Source organism: Dermacentor andersoni, chromosome 6 (genome assembly GCF_023375885.2).
Source record: "Dermacentor andersoni chromosome 6, qqDerAnde1_hic_scaffold, whole genome shotgun sequence".
In the NCBI taxonomy this organism is placed as follows: Eukaryota; Metazoa; Arthropoda; class Arachnida; order Ixodida; family Ixodidae; genus Dermacentor; species Dermacentor andersoni.
This window is the reverse complement of record NC_092819.1, coordinates 55,674,634-55,695,925: the sequence shown is the minus strand read 5'-3', so window position 1 is coordinate 55,695,925 and position 21,292 is coordinate 55,674,634. Positions and strand designations below refer to the sequence as shown.

The 21,292-nt window shown below is 47.7% G+C and overlaps 1 protein-coding gene across 1 annotated transcript; it reads left to right on the top strand.

Moving 5' to 3' along the window:
• The first annotated feature begins 8,836 nt into the window (after positions 1-8,836).
• LOC126523048 (glutathione S-transferase omega-1-like) lies at positions 8,837-18,360 on the top strand. The gene is made up of 5 exons (XM_050171876.3): positions 8,837-9,159; positions 12,266-12,371; positions 15,189-15,408; positions 16,193-16,319; positions 17,318-18,360. The coding sequence occupies exons 1-5, from the start codon at positions 9,135-9,137 to the stop codon at positions 17,560-17,562; spliced, it is 723 nt and encodes a 240-aa protein (XP_050027833.2). The 5' UTR covers positions 8,837-9,134; the 3' UTR covers positions 17,563-18,360.
• The last annotated feature ends 2,932 nt before the right edge of the window (positions 18,361-21,292 follow it).

Sequence of the window (21,292 nt, the reverse complement as noted above, 5' to 3'; positions counted from 1 at the left end):
CGAATTAGAACTTCCGTTCCCTTCGTAACATGCGGCGTAACGCTTCGGCGATTGGAGGCTGGCGGGTATTTAAAAAAAGACAAAAAAGCAAGACAGACTGATGGTCGAAATCTACATTTTTATTTTGTCTTGCTTGACATGTATATTACTTATTCCTGGAAACTCGTACACGAATGCATGTCATTAGCTAGACGCCGTTATGATTGCATTTTAATTGAAGCTGATAATATACCATTATGGACTGTATTTGTAGGTAATAATGGAGCTTACGACAACCTAGTTAGGGGATCGCTATGGAAGATTCTCAAGCACGAGGGCACAAATGATGATATTGTGGGGATGCTGAGGGGGATGTTCAGGGACAACAGAGTACTAATTGTGTAGGAAGGCGGAAATGCAAAGAACTAGCGGAAGTTCATCACGGACTGATTAAGGACGTCTTCTGTCTCCATTGTTGTTCACGCTTTATGTTAAATACACAGAAAGGCGACTGCTGGACTGCCCAGAGTTGGTCTTCCAGGTTCGAGCTGAGCAGCGCGGCCTGCCATCGCGCGAGGAGGCTGTCGATGAAGTCTTCGCTCACATTGTTCTGTATTAGTTCCTGGCATTCCGATAGCGTCTGTTCGATAGCGTGGCTCTGGTGTCATACACTTTGCATCTATCTTTTGTATATATGTCTGGATAAATAGCGTGCATTAGTATCGGACTCTTGTATGATTTGGTTTGTAGTTGTCGCCACTGGACAGCTTGCGATCTAGTGAGTTGTGGATGGGGTGGTGGATAAGTGCAGCTTTGCATCTTGTAATGGATGGTGATGTTAAACCTGGTCATTCTGCCTTCCCATTCCCATACTTCGGAGGGCCCTGTCGAGGGGACTACGTTCATCGTAGCTCGGGAAGTCAGTCCTCGAGCTACGGTGTGTGCCGCCGTGTTAGGGTTGTCCTCTCCCGTTGAGTCGGTGGTGTGGGCTGGTATCCATGGGATTTGGACGCATCTGTCTTCCCTTGTTGGTTTGCCTTTCCTGAGTATGTTTAGCGCCTCAGCTGAGATTCGGCCGTTCGTGAAGTTGCGTACAGCCGTCTGTAAATCGCTGATTATATAGTTGCGTTGGTTTCTGTTATGGCTAACGCTATAGCAGCTTCCTCCGCCGTTTCAATGCTTGTCGTGTTTATAGTCAAGCTTGTGCAGCATTGTCTGTTGGGGTTAAGTACTGCTGCGACAAAGCTGCGTTTGTGTTTGTAATGTACAGTGTCTACAAAGACCGCGTCCTTGTTCCTTCCGTAGTTCTTCGCCATTTTTTTTCCTGCTTATTCTTCTGCCGTTGTGGTGTACAGGATGCATATTCTTGGGTAAGGGGGGGGGGGGGGGTACCGTGAGTTCGGCCCTTAATTCCTGGGTATGTCCCGTCTGTATCCGTGTTGTCTGTGGTAGCGGATCCCTAATTTATCTAGGATGTGTCTTCCCGCCATCGTCTTGGAGAGGCGTTCGTTTTGCGCTATACGTTGCGCTTATATTATCTCCTCTAGCGTGTTGTGCAATACCAGCTCTAGGAGTTTCGCCGTGCTCGTGCTTAGCATGAGTCCACTCACTTGTTTATATATCTTCCTAATCAGGCCATCTAGCTTCTTCTTTTCTGCGGCGCATCATCTGTGGTATGCCGCCACATACGTGATCTGACTTATGACTAACACCTGGATGATTCTCATGGCGCTTGCTTCTTTCATTCCCTCGTGCCTGGTGATTCTCTTGATCAATCGCATCGTCTGAGAAATTTTGGCTTCGATTTTGCGAATAGTTTCTCCATTGGTGCCCTTGACGTCTATGATCATTCCCAACACCCTTATCTTCTCGACTTTGGGTATAGGTTGTCCATCTTGGGTCATGAGTTGTATGTCTTTGTAGGTTTGTGTGGTTTAGTTCTTGGGAAGTCTCCCCTTTAGCGTTGGTCTGTACAGCAACAGCTCAGATTTTTCGGCCGAGCATGTTAGACCGGTGCCTTCTAGGTATTTCTCGACTGTTTCAACAGCTTCTTGTAGTCTCTGTTCAATTGATCCATCACTGCCATCGTTTATCCATAGCGGAATGTCGTCTGCATAGATTGTGTGGTTAAGTCCTTCGATTCTTTGTAATTTGCTAGGAAGACCAATCAGAGCCAGGTTGAAGAGCATAGGCGATATAACCGATCCCTGCGGTGTGTCTGCACTGTCAATAGGCACTTTCTCGGACGTCAGATCTCCTATCGTGATTTTTGCCTTCTCTATCCGTTAAGAAGTTTCGTATATAGTTGTACGTCCGTTCGCCCAAGCCAAGGTTGGTGATTTGGTGCAGTATGGTTTGGTGTACCACATTGTCGAATGCCTTCTCGAGACCTAGCCCGAGGATCTCCCAGGTTCGTCTATTACTTGGTGCTTCAGTTGCAGCAAGGCGTCTTGTGTAGACAGGTTTCTTCGGAATCCTATCATCGTGCTTGGGAGTAAGTTATTGTCTTCTATGTAGTTGGTGAGCCTCACGAGGAAGGCATGCTCCATTTGTTTGCCCACGCAGGAAGTTAAAGATATGGTTTATAGATTCCCGAGTTGTAGCTGTTTGCCAGGCTTTGGTATTAGGATGACTTGTGCTGTCTTCCACTGCTGCGGTATCTTTCCTTGTTTTCAGCACTCGTTGATATATTCTGTTAGTTTGCCAATGGACGTGTCGTCGAGGTTTCTGAGTGTCTTGCTTGTAAGGGCGTCTGGGCCCTGTGCCGATTTGGTGTTGTGTTTGTGCAGGACTGCTGTTATTTCTGCTTCGCTAAACCCTTCATCGAGGTCTGAGTTCTGTTCCCCCTCGTATTCGGGATGAATACACGGCGATGCCTGTGATATGTATTTGAGTTCGACCTCTTTCAAAAATGCTTGCTCTGTTCCTTTATACGCGTATAGGATCTTGTACATGTTTTGCCTGTGCACCGTTTTTGTTCCTTCTGGGTTAAGGAGACATTTGAGTAGCCTCCACGTCTTGCTCGTGCTAAGTCGCTGATCCATCTCCGTGCATAGTTCCTCCCATTGTCGTCTTTGGAGATGTTGTGCATATCGTTCTATTTCTTTGTTTATAGTAAGGCTATCTTCTTCCTTAATCTCTTGTTGTGTTTCTGCGTTTTCCATCGTTTCTGCAGCCCTTGTTTGGCCTCCCTCATGTGCGAGAGGCTGCTGTCTCTGTCTATCGCTTCTAGCTGAGCCTCTTGTGGGATCACCTTCGTCGACTTGAAGATGTCTTCTTTTAGGTTGGCTGTCCACTGGTCAATGTCTGTAATGGTTTCTATGCTGCCCTCTTCCCTTATTTTCCCGAATTTCACCCGATCAACTAATTTGAGTTGATTACCGGTGCGTTTGTCGGGGCCTCCATTGAGCTGGATTTCCATTATGGAGTGGTCGCTCCCCAGGTCTTTCTGTGTATTTAGCCATCTTATGGATTGTATATTCTTAGCGAAGGTGAGGTGTGGTGTGGAGTCGTCACAGACGCTGTCGCCTTGCCTTGTGGGCGTTGCTGGGTCCGTGTCGAGGGTTAGACCTTCCTGTTGGGAGTCGAGCCATAGATTTTCGCATTTGGTGTGGATGTACTTGTACCCCCACGTGGTGTGGGCGGCGTTAAAGTCTCCACCTATTATCACCTTCTGGTCACTTGCTATGTTTAGCGTGCTTTTGAATAGTGTCAAGAATTTGTGCCTCTTGAATTTTGGACTGCTGTATATGTTTAGAATAAATATACTGTTATTTGTATTCCTTGATGGTATAATTTCAATTGGTATGTTGTCTACGTCTGTGACTCGTGTATCAGGTTGTACAACCATATGGTCTCTTCTGACTAGGGTGGTAAGGGCCTTGGTTTCTCCTACGGCAACGCCTATGGATTGGTACCCTGACAGTCTGGCGAGACCATTCGTTTCTTGTAGAATTGTTCCGTCTGACTTGTCTTTCGTTTTTAGGTATTGATACAGATTCGATTTTCTTATTTCGGTAACTCCTGCAATTCCATTGCCATATGGTATATCTGCTTTTTCTTTGCCTGGCCATGATTATACTGTGATATTAGATGCCGTCGCTGATGTCGCTGTTTTCTTCCATGTTCACATTCTCGCTCCCCATTGTGTTTGTTGAACTTTCGCTCTGTTTTCGTTTTTCAACTTGGTGTTTGTGAACTTCTTTTAATCTCCTATTCTCCTCACTCAATACTGCCATTTGTTGTTTCATTGCTGCAACGACTTGTTTTAGCTGTTCCAGCTCTTCGTCTAATTTATGATTAGCTACAGCCTCCGCCTCCGCGCGCTTCCTCTTGACCGCGCTTGCCCAGCTCACCGTTGATGTTGGCGTGGTGCCTCCAGAACTCAGGGGTTCCTTGGCATTGGACCTGGCTCTGCTCCTGGACCTGGATCTGCTACGCCCTTCTTTCGAAGGTTTCGAAGGAGGTTCCGGCCGATTCTTCAGGATGCTTAGGCCATGCGGTATGAGTTATGAGGTAGCTCGAGAAATTTGGGAAGGAGTAATGGTGCCAGGGCTAACGTTCACAAGTGCCCCAATCTCTGCCAGAAAATGAAGATCGTGTCGAGGTTGGAAGTTAATCGAAGGTCGGTGGCCTGTTTGGCCTTGGGTATCCACGGTAAAAACTACAAATGAGTCAGTGCAGGGTGACGTGGGTTGGGCATCTGTTGAAGTCAAAGAAACGCAGAGCAAAATTAGTTTTTAGAAATAAGGAAAATGGATGAAAAGAAATGGGCGGCTAAAGTGCTTCAAACATCTGGACCTCAAAAGCGTGGATACGGAATGGAGAAAGAGGTCAAGAAAGTTGGCAGCCAAGTACAGAGTAATTCAAATTGTAGCGAGACAACCAGGAGTCATAAAAAGGAAAGTGAGAGAAGCAGAGACGGCAATTTGAATGCGAAGGATGGAAACAAAATATACCGCGGCGATTTTCAAATGCGACAAGAAAGAAATCAGGAGGGAAAGTCCGAAAGATAACACATTCCTGTTTGAGGCAAGAGCCGACTGCCTGAAGGCCAAAAACGTGCCTGAGCAGATATTCTCATCAGGACGAGGTATGTGCTTGCCTTGGCAAAAGTATAGCGAAATGACTCAGCACATCATAATGGAAAGCCAAGATATTCTCCAAGCCAGAGTAGGGAACGCCCACTTTTCAGCAGCACTAGGATTCGAAGCGGACGGAGATATTAACTGGACGGCAGTCGAGATAAGCAAGAGATGTTTAGAGTAGTGGTGAAAAAATAAAAATAAAAAATAACACAGGGCAGATATTGATAGAACCGGAGTCGTTACAGGCACAAGTAACTGTATAATATGCAGAGAGGAGAGGCTTTGATGAAGAGAGAAAAGATAAGGTAAAGGTAGACAAAATGCTAGACTGCCATGCATGTACATAATACACTATAGCTCAAATAGGCTAGGTCACTAATTGTCGCTTCCCCGTTTCGAAGGGGGATGCCAATAAAAATGATCATCAACATCATGATTGACGCCTACGTTAACACGTATACAGACGCTGCACGTGACGTCACTTCCCGTTTTCCTACCCCGCGTCCGCCATTACCGCGAGCCCACAGGTACCGGAATGCCGGTGCCAGCGGTGCCAACGCTCTGTTTACGGTCGTGAGATGTATCGCGCGCTTTTGCTTACTTTGCCTTGTAATCTCGCGTCAAAATCGTGTTGAAGGAGAATTATCCTGGACTGGTGTGTCTCGAATATTGTAATTATCTTGCGAGACTGACGCGGGCAAGGTACAAAGAGAAAATTGCCCTGTATGATGCAGTGTCGACCCGTGCTAACTTCCACGTCGCTGCGAAAGGCACAGTTAGTGCGTGCCTAAACTGCAAGCCGTCACACGTAGCAACAGTATAAGTTGTCTTGTAAGCCAGTTACGTTTCGCTACAACAGATGATAGGCGTACAGAGCACTCGACTCGCACAAATATACTTCAAGAGCGGACGGGTATACGGAAACTGACAGCACCGAAGTTACCATTATAAGAGCGTGTCGTCCCGCTTAGCCAGGCAAGTTTAACGCATTCTTTCGCATTTTGTAGCAGTGATGAAGCAGCGATGACAGGGTCAAAATATACCAGCTTGAATGAAATTAAATCTTTAGAAACGTTAACGATTTTTAATTGGGACGCAGTGGCCCGGGCGCTGCGATGTCGCCGAATGGGGATGCAGAGCACCTGTAGTTTCGTAACCTCTGGAGTTTGAAATCAGCCGACATAAGCTGTATTCAACAAAATACCACTCCTGCTTTAAAAAGAGTTATTCGATGTTATCCGAAAGAGAAGTGGAACTATAGTAAATTCAGCGTTTACAGATAGCAGGTCCTTTGTCGAGTAACGAAGAGTGGGATTCCCATTTATCGCTTCCCCCATGAATGACTTGCGATTAGCTGCGAGATGAGCACGACAACTGCGTGCTAAACTTATGGAGAACAGAATCATCGCCAGCTATGAGTCAGCCAACAACACGGCAGACAGGAAATCGCACTGTAAACTGATTAACACCCTTAAGAGTGCATAAGGGTGCAAATTAGTTGGGTGTGCAGATACTCATTCACTACATCTCTTCTTTTTCTTTGTATATAACTTTAATTACTCTTAACACGAGAGTGAGAAACGGTTGTGAGGCATAAAACAAAACAAAACTAAAAAACAAAAGCGATACCGGGCGCTCGCTAAAAAATTGAGGCAGGCTTTGTTCAGTAGATTCAACTCCTTTCTATTGATATGCGCAAGACAAGCGATTACGTCTCCCCGTATCGGACACCTTCGCGCGGGCTCGTTGCCTTATCACCTTAGCAATTGAACGGTACGTTCCTGAGCTGGGTCCACTTTCATTTGACTTGCATCTAATCCCTGCTCTGCCGCAAAATGTCGCAGAAGTCGCCATTGTGACGGCGTCGACGGGGCATGCGAGAGTCTGAAAGCACGAACCTGCGAGAACGTCAGGAGTGTCGTCTGGTGTGATGTGCTTGGTAATGGAGGCACGGTGTCCCAGAGTTCCTGCAGTTTGAACCTTCATTGTTTTGCGGCTTGCGTTGCCGTGGTGAGCCCCGGCAGTAGGATCGCACTGTTTGTTACACGTAGTTATCCATTGTTCTGTTAGCGGGACACGGCTCGACGCGTTCAGAAAAGGACACAACCACTACACAGAAGCCAGTCGGAAGTTGGCCCCGTTGGCTCTCGTACGGGTGCTGTTTCCTGCGTAGTGCGTCTCTTGGCGCTATGAGGAGAACTGCACCCTCTCAGGTGTAACAATTAAAGGACACGTTGGAAATTCTAAAACACACGTTTTAAAAGACGGTGGCCAGTGCGTCGTTAACAGCATTTCGAGTGAAACAAGCCGTTTTAATTGCATGGGTTCGAACTTTGAATACGCCTTATGTGATTCTCTAACACACAATTTTGCACATCGTTTCCGTCCGTAAACACGTATTTCGTGCACGATTGTTCAGTGGCGTGCTTGATCGTGCAAAAATTGAGTGAGCTGCGCGTTTATACGTCGTCGATTCGTCTTCAATTTCCGGCGTAAATACGTACAGCAGGTGGTACTGCAGTGGACGAGAACGACGCTGCGCGCATCACAAACCTCTCACAAAAATGTCATTTTCTAAGCTACAACCGTCAATTTGTTCATTCCCTTGTTTTTTATACACTGAATTTAACCATCCGATTCATGGCCAATCCTCCACTGTGGGTTTGCACCACAAGCACTCGGGAAAACGCATCTAACCTTCAACGCTTACTATCACATATAACTGTATATAATCACGTCATAAGAAGCCAACAGACAAAGACACCAAGGACAACACAGGGGAAATTACTTGTACTAACTAAGTGAAATAAAGAAATTATAAATTAATGGAATTGAAAGCGGATGAAAGAACAACTTGCCGGAGGTGGGGAACGATCCCACGTCCTTCGCATTATACGCGTGCGATGCTCGACCAATTGAGCTGCCGCGGCGCCGTCTTCCTATCCACTTCCTGGGGTATCTGTGTGTTGCTACTAGAACGAACTCTGGGAGTGTTAGTCAGCGCCACACAAACCTTGGCGGCGGGTGTGGAACATCCTTTCTTCCGCAGGCGTCACGAGTACGTCAGTTTTCTCGGTGAAGCCAACTGGCCAATAAACCCACGCGTGCTACCTGAAGGCATCAATGTTGCCGGATTCGAGACCCTCTTTACGTAATGAACGAGAAGGGGGTTAACCGAGGGGACGATTTTTGGTAATCATATAATCGCATTCAACGTGGGCGCAGGTACACAAATCAACCGGCGAAAGCCCCGGGACCCTTCCAAAACGTTTTCAGCGGCGTGTGGCAGCGGGCAGCACACGAAAATGAAAAAGGCGGATTGGTAGAGCATCGCACCTAGAGCCCACCTGCGACGATCTTGTTGTTTTTTTCATCCACTTTCAATTCCATTAATTTATAATTTCTTTATTTCAATTCGTTAATACAAGTAATTTCCCCTGTGTTGTCCTTGGTGTTTTTGTCTGTTGGCTTCTTTTGATATGATTAACAAAACTCGGACCCCTCGGTTAACCCCGTTTTCTTCTCGTTTATATATAACTATATATTATATATAATATATATAATTCTCAATAAGTTGTGCTATGTTTCCTAATTATCCAACGATTTCTAACTTAGGCTGCCTTACTTTGCCTTTAAAGTTTTCTCCCCCGTAGTGGGTACAAGCGCCACGAGGACGGCAAGGTGGCGACGTCCGCTGTGCCAGCTGCACTGTAGGAATCCCACTAGTCTACACATTCTTTTTTTCCTTTGATGTTCGTTTATTGAGCGCTTCGCGTCCTCGATGCTGTGTTTTTGCGTTGCTTCAGCTGCACCTGCGCATCCACTTCCCTTTCCTGTCTGGCTTCAACAGGCAGCGCTGTGCCCCGTACCGCTGCCTCCTCCTCGCAGCATCGGAGGCCGCATGCGTTGGCGCTGTTTTCAAGCCGCCATCCGCCAGATCTCACTCGCCTCGGGGTAGGGCGGGCGTCGGGTTACTGCATCCTCGCCGTGTCAAGTTGGCGGGTGCCGCTCAATTTCGCATTTGCTCGGATACTGCAGCCGGTGGTCGTCGCTCTTCTCTGCCGCAACATGAACGCCTGGTCACTGGAAACCGGTGAGTCGCTTGGTTTCTGTCAGAACCTCGGCTACAGTTCGCAGAAAAGATGGTTTGACATTGCGAGTCGGGCTGGCGCGCTCATTTACTCCTATGTTGCCAAACGCGGCAGGCGCTTAACAGTCAAGGACGAGTATTCGTTTAGCCGAGAGCGACCCGAGGCCTACTTGTCGCGCCTGCGCCGACATACGCGCGCGCCTGCTTACACTCAAGAGATATTTGCACCCTTTAGGGTTTATTCCGTCCCACAACGCTCATCGTAATCTGCCTTGCGCACATGTCCTTTCTTTAACGCTGCGCTCCCGGTACTTGCGGGCTGTGATCGACGCGCACGTCATCAGCGTGACGTGGCATTCTCTGGCGAGCGCCGAGTTTTCAAGAAAGGAAACGCAAGAAAGTCGCATGACGATTATTGTCGAGACAGGACAAGCCCAGAAGAGTGCAAACTTTTTATTGTGTAGCAAAACTGGGCGGGATTCTGCTGCTTGTACCGTAGCGCGGAAACTTGGGCAGGCTCGGAAATGCGCCGTGTCGGAGTGAATGCCAACATCAACGTGGTCGCCGATGTGGATACGCTGTGGCTTTGTCACGGTGCTGTCGAAGCGCGTTTGCTTGCTGTGATGCAGTCACGCTCCCTTGACCCTTCCACGACCAGTCAATCCGGCTTGGCCTGTCACCCACGGCTTGGCCTCCCAAACCGCACGTAACGAACGCTTGCTTAGAAATCGAAAGCCCGGAGACAAATTGGGCTTCTCTAGTCCGTGCTGTAGGCTACAGTAAAAACAGAGAGAAAAGAAAACAAATATCTAACCACAGCACATCTGTGGAAAGGCGACACCGGGTCACGTGGTCACCCAGGTCACCCTAGCTTGCTTCGGTCCTGTGCTTTACATTTTACAGAGGTCCGCGGTGCGGTGTCGCCACCTAGTGGTAATTCATGAAAATCCTGAGTGCAAGTGGTCGCGCGGTTCATTTGAAACTGAAGACGCACTCGCCGCGGTGCTCGGGGCAGCAATACTTTCTCCGTGGCGCGGTGGATCAAGCACGAGGTTGCGGGTTCGATGCTCAGCAGAGGCGCCTGCATTTAGATAGAACCGTAGTGCAAAAAACCCTAGTGCAGTAAGCCCAGCTAGCAATACTGTACCCGCAGTTTGTAGCATTGTACCGATTGTCCATTCTACCAAATTTTACGGAAATAGGAGCCGCACGTATAAAAAATGTCTTCAAGTTGAGCCGTTGGATTGCTCGCGTTCAAAATACTAACATAGGTGTCATACTGCGTTGGATGCGCTTTGGTATCATGTCTGGGTGCATTATTACTTGCCTACCGCCATGGCAGTTCTCTCCGCGAAACGTATCCACACAATGGTCTATGAATCAGCAGCAGAAGGAAAGCCGGCAGGAAATTGGGCTTCTGGTCTGGCAGCCCAAAGTTTGCCATTTTCCTCATAACTCTCGCAAACGATTAACACAGGCAATGATTTCGATCCTTGTGGGCACAAACGTTTTAACTAAAAATGCGAAATCACTCAGAGGATCAAATAATGACAAAGCAGCTGTTCGCCAGTCGTAGGACGAACTTATCTACTCATATCCCCGTCCGCAGGCATTGGTTACAATTAAAAGACGTACTTAAAATACACACAAACAAAAAAAAACAAATATACATGTTTTCCTATCCGAAAGGTGTGATGGTTTTCTTAATAGCTCCTCTTGATGTGCATTATCATTTGAATTTTTTTTTCGTGTCTATCCCATGCCTGTCAGGCCTTTGAACATACCTTAGTTGGAAAAATGTCCCCTCAACGTCGCAGCTACCGTCCTCAACGCAGTGCATCGTCAGCACAGTGTTCGCTATAGGTTGAGGTTACGGGCGGTGGCGACCTTAGAGATTGTGGGGTTTCACGTGCCAAAACCGCGATTTGCTTGAGGCACGCCGTAGTGGGGGACTCGGGAAATTTTGACCACCTGGGGATCTTTAACGTGCGCCCAATGCAAGGCACACAGGCGTTTTTGTATTTCGCACCCTATCGAAATGGGACCGCCGCGGCTGGGATGGACCGTGGCGATCTGCCAGCAGGCCAGCGAGTGAGTGATGCCCTCAGCGCTCCGTTCTGGCGGCATATATTTGAATGTGCTAACATCAGGAGCGCCATAGTCGAAAAATGTGTGCCTGTGCGATGTGTGAGAAGCCGGTCACGTGGCAGAGGTAGAGCGAGAATGGGAGAGCTTAGAAGTGTGTGTGTGTGTGTGTGTGTGTGTGTGTGTGTGTGTGTGTGTGTGTGTGTGTGTGTGTGTGTGTGTGTGTGTGTGTGTGTGTGTGTGTGTGTGTGTGTGTGTGTGTGTGTTTGCTGCACCGTCAGTTGCACTTCGCTCCTCTGTCGAGTGAGCTGCTTAGCAACACTCTGCAATGTGACGAACGCGGTTTAAATCGTGGATCCGGGACCTCAAACAGGTGCCACGTGGTGCCAAAGCATTTCTCTCGCATTTACCGCTATATCGCTGCTGAATTTCTTCAGGCTTTTCGTTTAACCTAATTCTTCGGAGAATGTACAACAGTATTGGCGTAACTCAGCAAAGCATTTCAGTCTTCCTTCCACGCGGACGCCCCAGAAACACAGCTCTACAGGGTCGAAAGAGATTGCCTCGTTCGGATAGAACGCAGGCTGTTGGCACAGAGACGACGCAACCCTTAAATGCCTGCGTTTTTTTTACTTGCTACAAAAGGGCGGAACTTTGGGAAGAAATCGGCTTTCGCCCGATTTTCATATCGGACGAAAGCCGGGTTTTTCGCCCGGTGTTCTGCCAGGAAACGAAGGTCACTGGCACCAGAAGGCGGCGAAGGCGCCGGCGAAGTTTCCTCGTTCAGTTGACCTGTAGTTGAACGACTCTGACACTACCGCTTTCTTTATTGCGTGTACGTGTGTATGCTCTCTCTCTCTCTCTCTCTCTCTCTCTCCCCGCATGCATTCCTTTATCTTTCTGTCTACTCCTTTCCCAGCGCAGGGTAGCAAATTGAATGTTTGTGTTTGGTTAACCTCCCTGCCTTTCTCATCTAATTTTTCTTTCTCTCTCTCTCTCTCAACTGCGTTTTGATTTCGTGCAGGCTCAAAGCTCCCGCCCCTTGTCCCGGGCAAACTGCGGCTATACAGCATGAGGTTCTGTCCGTACGCGCAGCGGGCGCTCCTCATGCTCAACGCCAAGGGTCTGGAGTGAGTATATATGCCGACAGCTGATTCGAATTTCACCTCACGGGTGGTCTTACGACGGCGTTGTGCTTCTCTGGTGAAGCCACGAGGCTAATCCGACACTCCTGCACTTGTCGAAAAAACGGCCGAGCGCGTGGAAGAGCGCTGACAGACCCCGATATATAGCCTCTTGTTGTAATTGCCTTAGCGCGATAGGAGAACGGCGGTCGGCTATATTATGGCCTAGGTGCGAACGCGGAGCCTTTTCGTTCTTCAGGACCGTAATTAAGGTTGTCGTATAGTCATCCGCCATGCATTAAGGGTTCCTCGACCCAGCCGCGAGTAGCTAAGAGCAAGTTTCAGCCGGAAACATGAATACTTCCATGTCACGTGACCGGTGTCCGCACTATATATATATATATATATATATATATATATATATATATATATATAGTTGGCACACTCTGATCCCGTAACCGACATTTACAGTAAGCGGCAGGATTAGATCAAGAAAAGTAATGATTGCTAAAAGGAAGCTTTAGCTCGGGCCCAACTCCAACGCGGCCTATTCAAATGCATGTAAAACGCAAAAGGTTTTTTTTTTAGATAACCTCTGGACCGATTTTAATGAAATTTGTTGCGTTTGAAAGAGAAAGTTAAATTATAGTGACTGTTGGAAGCGGAATTTCGATTTAGGGCCTGAATTTTGTTAAAAAGATTTTCAAAAATTCGGAAGTTTGAAAAAATTAGAAGCGCAAACTTTATAAATTATTGGCTCTGCATTAAGAACAGATATCGAGGTTCTGTAAACGGCATCTATTAGATCATTCAAAGCGGACAAATTCGATATGTCATTTTAAATCGTACGTGAATTTGTTACGTTGTTTACGAAGGCTCTGCGAAAGCTGTATTTCCATATTAATAATTCTTTTAGATTCACGTGTGACATGTAAATTTTGTCCGCTTTAGATGTACTATTAGATGCGATTCACAGAATTGTGATATCATTTTTTGTTGCTGAGTTAGAGTTGTAAACTTGGTAGTTGCGATTTCTGAAACTTTTTATTTTGCTAATTTTTAATAAAAAGTTGAGGACCTAAATTGAAAATTCGAAACCAACAGTCACTAAATTTTAAGTTTTTCTTTCAAATACAACAAACCTCGTGATATTTGGTGCAGCGGTTACCGAGAAAAACGAATTCTCCTTTTACATGTATTTAGATAATGACACCCGAGCTAAAGCTTCCTCTTAATTCTGGTGTCCAGTGCGTGGGTCCACGACTCCTTCGGCAGCATCCTTTACGCTTCTCCCCAAAAGTGCCATTTTCCTCGCGTGGTGCGCAGGCAAGACGGCGGCTTTCGATATTCAGAAACGCCTGCTGAAATACTCAGCGTGTCGTGTGTGCGCGCGTGTAGGAGTTTGTTGCGTGCGTGAGATATGGTTTGCGTTTCTGAGAACCCCTTTCCGCAATAAGAGCCCCGCCACACCACTCTTCGTAGGACAGTTCCCACAAGCTGTCAGAAGTTTCAGCAGCAAAGATGTGGCTTTGTGGCCAGCAGCGAGTCGCCTCGATGATCGTATTTTCAGTGTATAGAAAAAATGTTGGGGCTGTGATGTAACGCTTCATTACAGCGTTCTGCTCCAAAAGCCTTAATAACCGTCTCTCGTGAAACTTATATTTTATCTATGTATTGTCATCTTAGCACGTCTTTCGTGTTTCTTTATTTGCTTATTCATTTTGTTGTATTGACCGGATTGACTCCTGTGTAATCGCAGAAACCGTAGAACGTGCATATTTTTTCACAGACCTCTTGCCTAACGTTGACAACCCTGTGCCCACATTGACTTTCCTCCACCATCGCGAGGTGTGGCGCGCGGGCTCTGCATGCTACGGGTATCGTTGAGTTTGCTGCGGTGTTCTGACATACACGCACAGCGTTTTCGCTATACATAACATGTCCCCGCGAACGAAAGCTTGGTTCGGCGCAGCAGGATAAGTAGCATTTTGGCACGTTCCATCGCTTGAGCCACGAAGGCGTCTTTGACTGTACTACAATATAAAAGCGATGAGGGAAGATGCCTTAACTGCAGGAGTTACAACTTGTTTTATTCCAGTCCTACGTCGTTTCAGATTCCATCAGAGCAAATCACGCGAATACAGAAGTCCGGCATGCTGCGATATCTTATGTTCCCGTCATCTAGCATTGCCGAAGTGGCCTCGCAAGCGTTAGAGTTCGGCCACGCGATCGGGTCAGCTTGTCATAGCTACCGCTGCACGTCTAATAGACATCGTCCTTGCCTCAAGAAACGCGGTCTCAAGAAACGCGGTCTGCTGTCGCCATACACGGCTTTCGGCGAGTGACGCGCATCTCGCGTCAACGCCGAAGCGCATGAGGGCGAAATACGGATAACCATACTCGTACGCGCTGTACACATTCCCTTTAACTGCGATTAACTGCTACAGTTAGTGTGGAAATACGAGTGGGTGGTGATCACGGCCTGTAATGTAGCAGGACCCGCGTGGTCAACATGCTTCCTACGCGCGGCCTGAGCTCGCCCGCACGTCTATACGTTCACGATGGTGGAGGAAAGGTAAAGTGGGCCCAGGGCTTTCGGCACTATGCAGGGAAGTCTATATTGACTGCTTCGGGACGTTTGCGAAGAGTTCTCTATTGCGGAACATTTCATTCGCACCACTGCATGTTATCGTTCGATAACATGCAGCGGAGATGCCGGTGACCCGTACTACAGTTGCCAACGTTTCTAATTTCCTCAAATTAATTAATTACATCGTGTCTTATAACTTGGTTCTGCTGAAACGCCGCGCGCGTCGTTTTCAGCCACGAAGTGGTCAACGTGAACCTGAATAAGAGGCCCGAGTGGTACAACGACGTGCTTCCAGCGGGTACCGTACCGGTGCTCTACCAGGACGAAAAGGTCATCAGCGGCTCCATGCCCATCGCCGAGTACCTGGAGGAGGCGTACCCGCAGCCGCGTCTCCTGCCCAGCGATCCGTACCTCAAGGCCCTGGACAGAAGCTTTCTGGACGTGGCATTGCCCGTGAGTGAACACAAGCTTTCGGTGGCCAGCGTTCATGACGATGCTAGATGCATGGGGAGTACTGCCGCTGAATCTTTTTCGAAGGCATGGCGCTATCGGCTTGCGCTTCGGAAGGCCCTTTCCCAAGCTGCCACACTGGTTTCTCCTTTTCGCACTACTGTCAAACTAATGGCCATTACATTCAAGCTAATGTAAAACTAACGCTCAAACCATTATTAAGTTGAGCATGTGACAGTTCCTATAGTGTTTTACAGGTTAAGAAGAGCCACCTTGAAATCTCTCGCAACGTAAGACAGAGAAGCTGGACACTTATTCGATATATTTAGAGCGCAGGTGAAGATGGAATAGTTTCTAAAACCGGTGATGTTCCAGTCTCCGGTCCTTGTCACATACCAGGCAACTCGCTTGAGGAACCACACTGTAAAACTTAAGACACTGACGTTTTTTTTTAGCTGTAGTGCGTGCAATAAGAATTGAGAGATCGATGAAACTTTATTGTTGATCAGCGGTGATTGATTAGCAGCTGGTCTGAGTCCAGGCCCACTCTTTCGGCGTGCTTCGGAGTGAAAGTGATTTACGCGACCAGATATTCTTGGTCTTGAAATATGGTGGCCTCAGTCAGTCACACGAGGTTGGTGATAAAAATTGAGAAGCTTAATGCATCGCTGCAAACCAACTGAAAGCTGCGATTCCATAGATCGTCGGAATACAGTAGCTTTTGCAATACGAGAGAAAAAAAGGGAATCTAATTCATTGCATTTCTTTCCATTCATTCCACTTGAAGTGTGCGTCTCTGATCAGCAGCATCTCGATGAAGAGGGGATCGAAAGAAGAGCACTGGGCCAACTTCGTCAAGAAAATTGGGCTGTTTGACAAAGAGCTTGGCAAGAGGAAGACGACGTACTTTGGAGGTACGTATGCTACATTGCCTGTTATAGCCCTCTGACTCTGAGTGCGTGGAACTTGCGTTTCGAAGAGCAAGCAATTGTTAGAGGAAAGTTGCTTTCCATTATGATTTAATTTTCATACACGAAGTACCACAGCCCTACCAGCATGCGAGCACATGGTCCATATTCTCGATAACTTCCTCGGATATCAGTTTGTGTTCGTTGATTGGCTTAGCTATCAGAAGTGGGTAAGACTAAAGTAATGACGCATCTGTCATGAGCGTTATTTTCATGTCCCATAGTTGCCGATTCGATTGGCTGTAATGCCCGTCATAAATGTAAGGCGTCCAGCTGGACGACGTCACGCGGGAAATTGACTCCCCAATCGAGATCCCTAATAACATTGCTCTACCATCCGAAGCCAGTGGTGCGCTGGTATCGAACATTATATTGGAGCTTTACGCGCGATGATCTGATTGTAAGTCACGTAGTATCCTGGGTGGCCCCGGTTTAATTTTGACCAGCTGGTGCTTTTTAACGGCGCACGAGCACGTTTTCATTTCGTCCCCAAACGGAATGGGGACAGCCGCCGCCGCCGGGATCGAACCCGCGACCTCAAGCTCAGCAGCGCAGCACCAGTGCAGCTGGGCTGCCGCGTCGGATGGTATCGGACTGCTTGCCGTATGAAGAATTCGTGACCTTGTGCGCACTTCATGCGTTTCGGTCGTTCTTGCCTTCAGTCCTTTATTGTGCGTGTTGAAAATAAACGTTACGTTGTTGGATACTTTCAGACTGGACTATGTGTTGCGCATGTACACGCGGTGGAGAATTACAGAAGTGCTGTGCGAGAATGGAACCCTCCGCGTTATTTTTCTTATTGAGACCGATTGAACAGGTAGAACAATGCGGCAACTACTTAACCAGGTGCCTAATTTCAACTTGTAGGGAGTGCATACTCGCATCATCCCGAAGTGCCATTGGCGTGAATGACTGGACGCAAACCTGAATGATCGTATACGCAGGCGACCAGCCTGGCCTGGTGGACTACGTGATCTGGCCCCCATTCCCAGCTGCCCGCGCCTACAGTGCAATTTATCCCGAGCTCAAGATGCCGGCTGCCGACGAGTTCCCGCTCTTCTCCCGCTGGCTGCAGTCCATGCGCGAGCACCCGGTGGTCAAAGCCACCGTAAACGAGGACCACGTGTTCCTCTTCGCCAAGAGTGGCGTAGACGGAGAACGCGACTACAACGCCGGGCTCCAGAAGTAGGACGTCGCGTCGTGTCGTTGATGTTCGCGCTTTTTTTCGTGCAGGTTGCGCAGCCGCAGCCGCACTTATCTGGAACGCGAGAGGCGATGCTTTCCGAAGTGTGCGGACGACAATTGAGGGCACCAGGCGAGCATTGCCAGATGGGCTTGAGATGACGTAACGTTCCGAGCGTGAGAGTGAGAGGCAGAATTTATTTGAAGGAAGCTAAGGACGTCTGCACGAGCTAGCGAACTCTAGCGCTCTGTGCACAGGGGAAGAGTGTAAGGGTGTCACAGTAATTAACCAAGCGGCGAATGTTGCTGCTGTCTTACAATACACGCCAAGTTCAATATATCTCGCAACTTCTCCGCGGCAGTCTGGAGAGCACAGCTGTGGCGCTATGGATAAGTTCAGCTGAAGGCTTAACAATCTTTGTCAGAAGTACGTAGTCCACTTAATGTGTGACCGGAGCAGTGTCCTTGGGCCTTGCGGGAGACATCCTGTGGGTCACGCTAACTTTCCTGCTCCGGTGCTCATTCACCGACAGCGGGACAGGTTCCTTCACGTGCATAGGAAAAAAAAGAAAAAACACAAAGCAGGGAGCCACTCGGGCACCCCGACGCGCCCCTAGAGTCACGTGGTCGAGCGCTAGTGAGTGGCCTGCGTGCTTTTGGCAGAGCTGTATATACACTTAGCGGATCGACTTGCTTCAAAGCGAGAAGTGATGATGAGCGACGCTGCTGAGCCAAAGCTCACTGCATCTGTGTTTCTGGTTGTTTACAACTCCTAATAAAAGCATTGAAATGAGATAATTAGAAACCGCATGTTTTCTTATTTTATTTTACCCCCTCATTTTTTTTCCAGACTATACGACTTGGTGTCCTATTCGGTGCTGCAGTCTCTGCTCAACGTGTGGGTTTCTATTGAGCTTTCGAAAGCGTTCACTTGCTTGGAGCCACGGCTAATTTTTTAGTGTTCATATTGGCTACATCTGAACCAGTGGTCGGTTGGAACCGGTATAAGCTGGTTCCAACCGGTGCTTTAACCAGCTGAGCGACAGTCGCTGTGTTTCAACGACTACGGCGTGCGTCGGTAGAGCGCCCAGTCGTCGTTCCGTATTCTCACGGCGGCTGCTTTCCAATATGATCGAAATAGAAAATGCCCGTGCGTGCCGGGATTTATGTATGTCCGTTTGGTCAAAACATTCCCACGAGCTCGGTACTACACACTAAGAACAACTACACCCATGACTGTGTTTTCGTGTCTATAGCTCACATCATTACACGCATATAGAAAAGGGTGTTTGAGCGAACTAATACACCCATGTGAAATGGTAATTCTCTGAAATTGCACCTTTTCGTCCAATGGGTGTTTTGCTGGAAGAATCACCTTTTGTTTTCATTTTTCAGCGATATCTTTTATTCTCTTATTACCCTAATTATTCGGATGTCCACCGCAGCGATCCTTAATTCTTTCCGATACGTTTATATATAAAAAAAATTAAAGCGAAGAAAAAAATGCTGCGCAGCACTCCGCCGCGTTACGAATTTCTGGCCTACAGATTGTCAGTCGGAAGTGTCCCTCAGCCACTCCGCCGACAATATCATAATGAATGATACAACGCCTAAACAGTTCCGTGCAATGGGGTCTCTGGCTGCTCTAATGGGCTGACTCCACGCTCCTTGGTTTGTCCCTAAGCCAGCGCCAAGGTGAAACAATTTAGACAAAGCTAGCAGTGGGATCTGAAAGGCAGGAAGGAGGCCAACGCAATTGTCTCCCCTCTTGACGACCGGGGCACACCATCTCCGCGATAAACGCTGTCTTATCGGTAGGAGATAGCTCCGTGTGTACCTGCGAATGTTTATTTCTACTGATACTGCATGGAACAGTGCAAGACTTATCGCGTACAATGTTGCGCCGGTGCCGATGCTGCATCAGAGGTCTCATGCGCGGCTGAAGAACTACGATTGGCTGACGCGTTATGTGATTCGCTGACGTTTGGCAGCCTATCTACAGGGTGTTTTTTTTATACAATAGAGAATTTTTAGCATAATTCTAAAAACTGAGCTGGATTACTCGCAGAGGCGGACATTACTTGCACAAGAAATCAAAATACCGAATTGACAAATTAACAAAAATATCGCCAATTAACTTCCCTAAAATACACTAGCGCCCCAGTTAACCTCCGTGCTTCAGCGCACAAAACAGCGGTTTTGTTCAGAAGTCTAGGTGAAACAATAGCGTTTTTTTTTTTTAAACTAAGTTTCACGTCGCATATCTCGAGACTCGTGTGATCCTAGGAATTAGTTCCGAGCTGATATGCCCTGCAAGCTGACCGGCGACGATTGCTATTTTGCAATATGTGCAGTAAAGAAGTAATAAAAAGTTTAATTATTAGTCAGTTAGCATCGGTCGCCTTAAGTCGGCCCTTGGTTCTCCAGTCGCGGTCGATCGCACGCGCGCGACCTCTCTCGGTCGCCAGAGTAAAGTCGTCCTTACTGCGACAGCAGCTAGAAGCTCGAAATTGGGCTTAGTGGGACCGTTCGTCACGGCGTTGCCGTCATCGAATCCTTAGGTCAACGCAGTAGAGATTCACAGGAACACAGTAGCCGACGTATTCTGCACCTGAATGTCTCCACAGCAACACATTTATAAGCGAACAGAACTTCAGGCCACCTCAGTGTCGCCGATCGCCTATATGGTTGAAGGAAAAAAAGCTTTTGCTACCACTGTGGATCGAGCTCTATCCGGCGTTACTATCCGACGCGTTAACCATTGTGACAGTGCATAGCTTTTGAGCTTGTCTATTTATAGTGTGTGCGTGTGCGTGTGCGTGTGCGTGTGCGTGTGCGTGTGCGTGTGCGTGTGTGTGTGTGTGTGTGTGTGTGTGTGTGTGTGTGTGTGTGTGTGTGTGTGTGTGTGTGTGTGTGTGTGTGTGTGTGTGTGTGTGTGGAGAGAGGAAGGTGGGGGTATTACTACGTTGACGAATTGGTGGCGTTCTAGGCCGCACCTGGAAACACTGTAGCGAACAGAGACGACGGTGTGCACCATTTGACAGCGCGTAAAACATATATATATATATATATATATATATATGAGACACGTACACAGCGCTGTGTGCGCCGCAAAAACGGCTGTTTTCGAAAAAAAATGGCGGTATACGTCACGAGAACCTGCTGCTCGCGATAACTGAGCTCAGAGCCGGAAGAATAGCGCGGAACTCTTTGTATATTTCACTTCTCGTACGAGTCGGTTGGAAAAACAGCCACGTGTGCTTAAAACGCAAGCCTCTCACTTTTTAAAAATTAAATTACATTCTGGGGCGTTACGTGCCAGAACCGCGATCTGGTTACGAGGCACGCGTCGTAATGGTGGACTCCGAATTAATTCCGACCACCTGGGGCTCCTCGACGTGCGCGCATAGCACGGTAACCGTAATAAGTAATTCCGCAATGACGTCTAAAGCTACAAGCAAGAAGGTCAGACAAATCCATCCTTCCCATCGTCGCTGAAGAATGGCAACGCCAGAGTTGACTCTCTCGTAATTTTAGTAAGGAGCTTCATGCCGCCAACTTGGCCTCCACAATCTCGGATACCGTGCCGCAGTCCAGCTGTACATTCGCCTATGTTCGCTTTCTCTCTCTCTCTCTATATATATATATATATATATATATATATATGTATATATATATATGCTGTTGTCTTTCGTAGCCACGCGCTAACCAAGGCCATCCCGTGACGAAAATAAACT

Coding starts and splice junctions, on each gene's coding strand:
- LOC126523048 (XM_050171876.3), top strand. CDS start 9,135: ATGAACGCCTGGTCACTGGAAACCG. Junction 9,160..12,265: donor CGCCTGGTCACTGGAAACCG/GTGAGTCGCTTG, acceptor GATTTCGTGCAG/GCTCAAAGCTCCCGCCCCTT. Junction 16,320..17,317: donor GAAGACGACGTACTTTGGAG/GTACGTATGCTA, acceptor TCGTATACGCAG/GCGACCAGCCTGGCCTGGTG.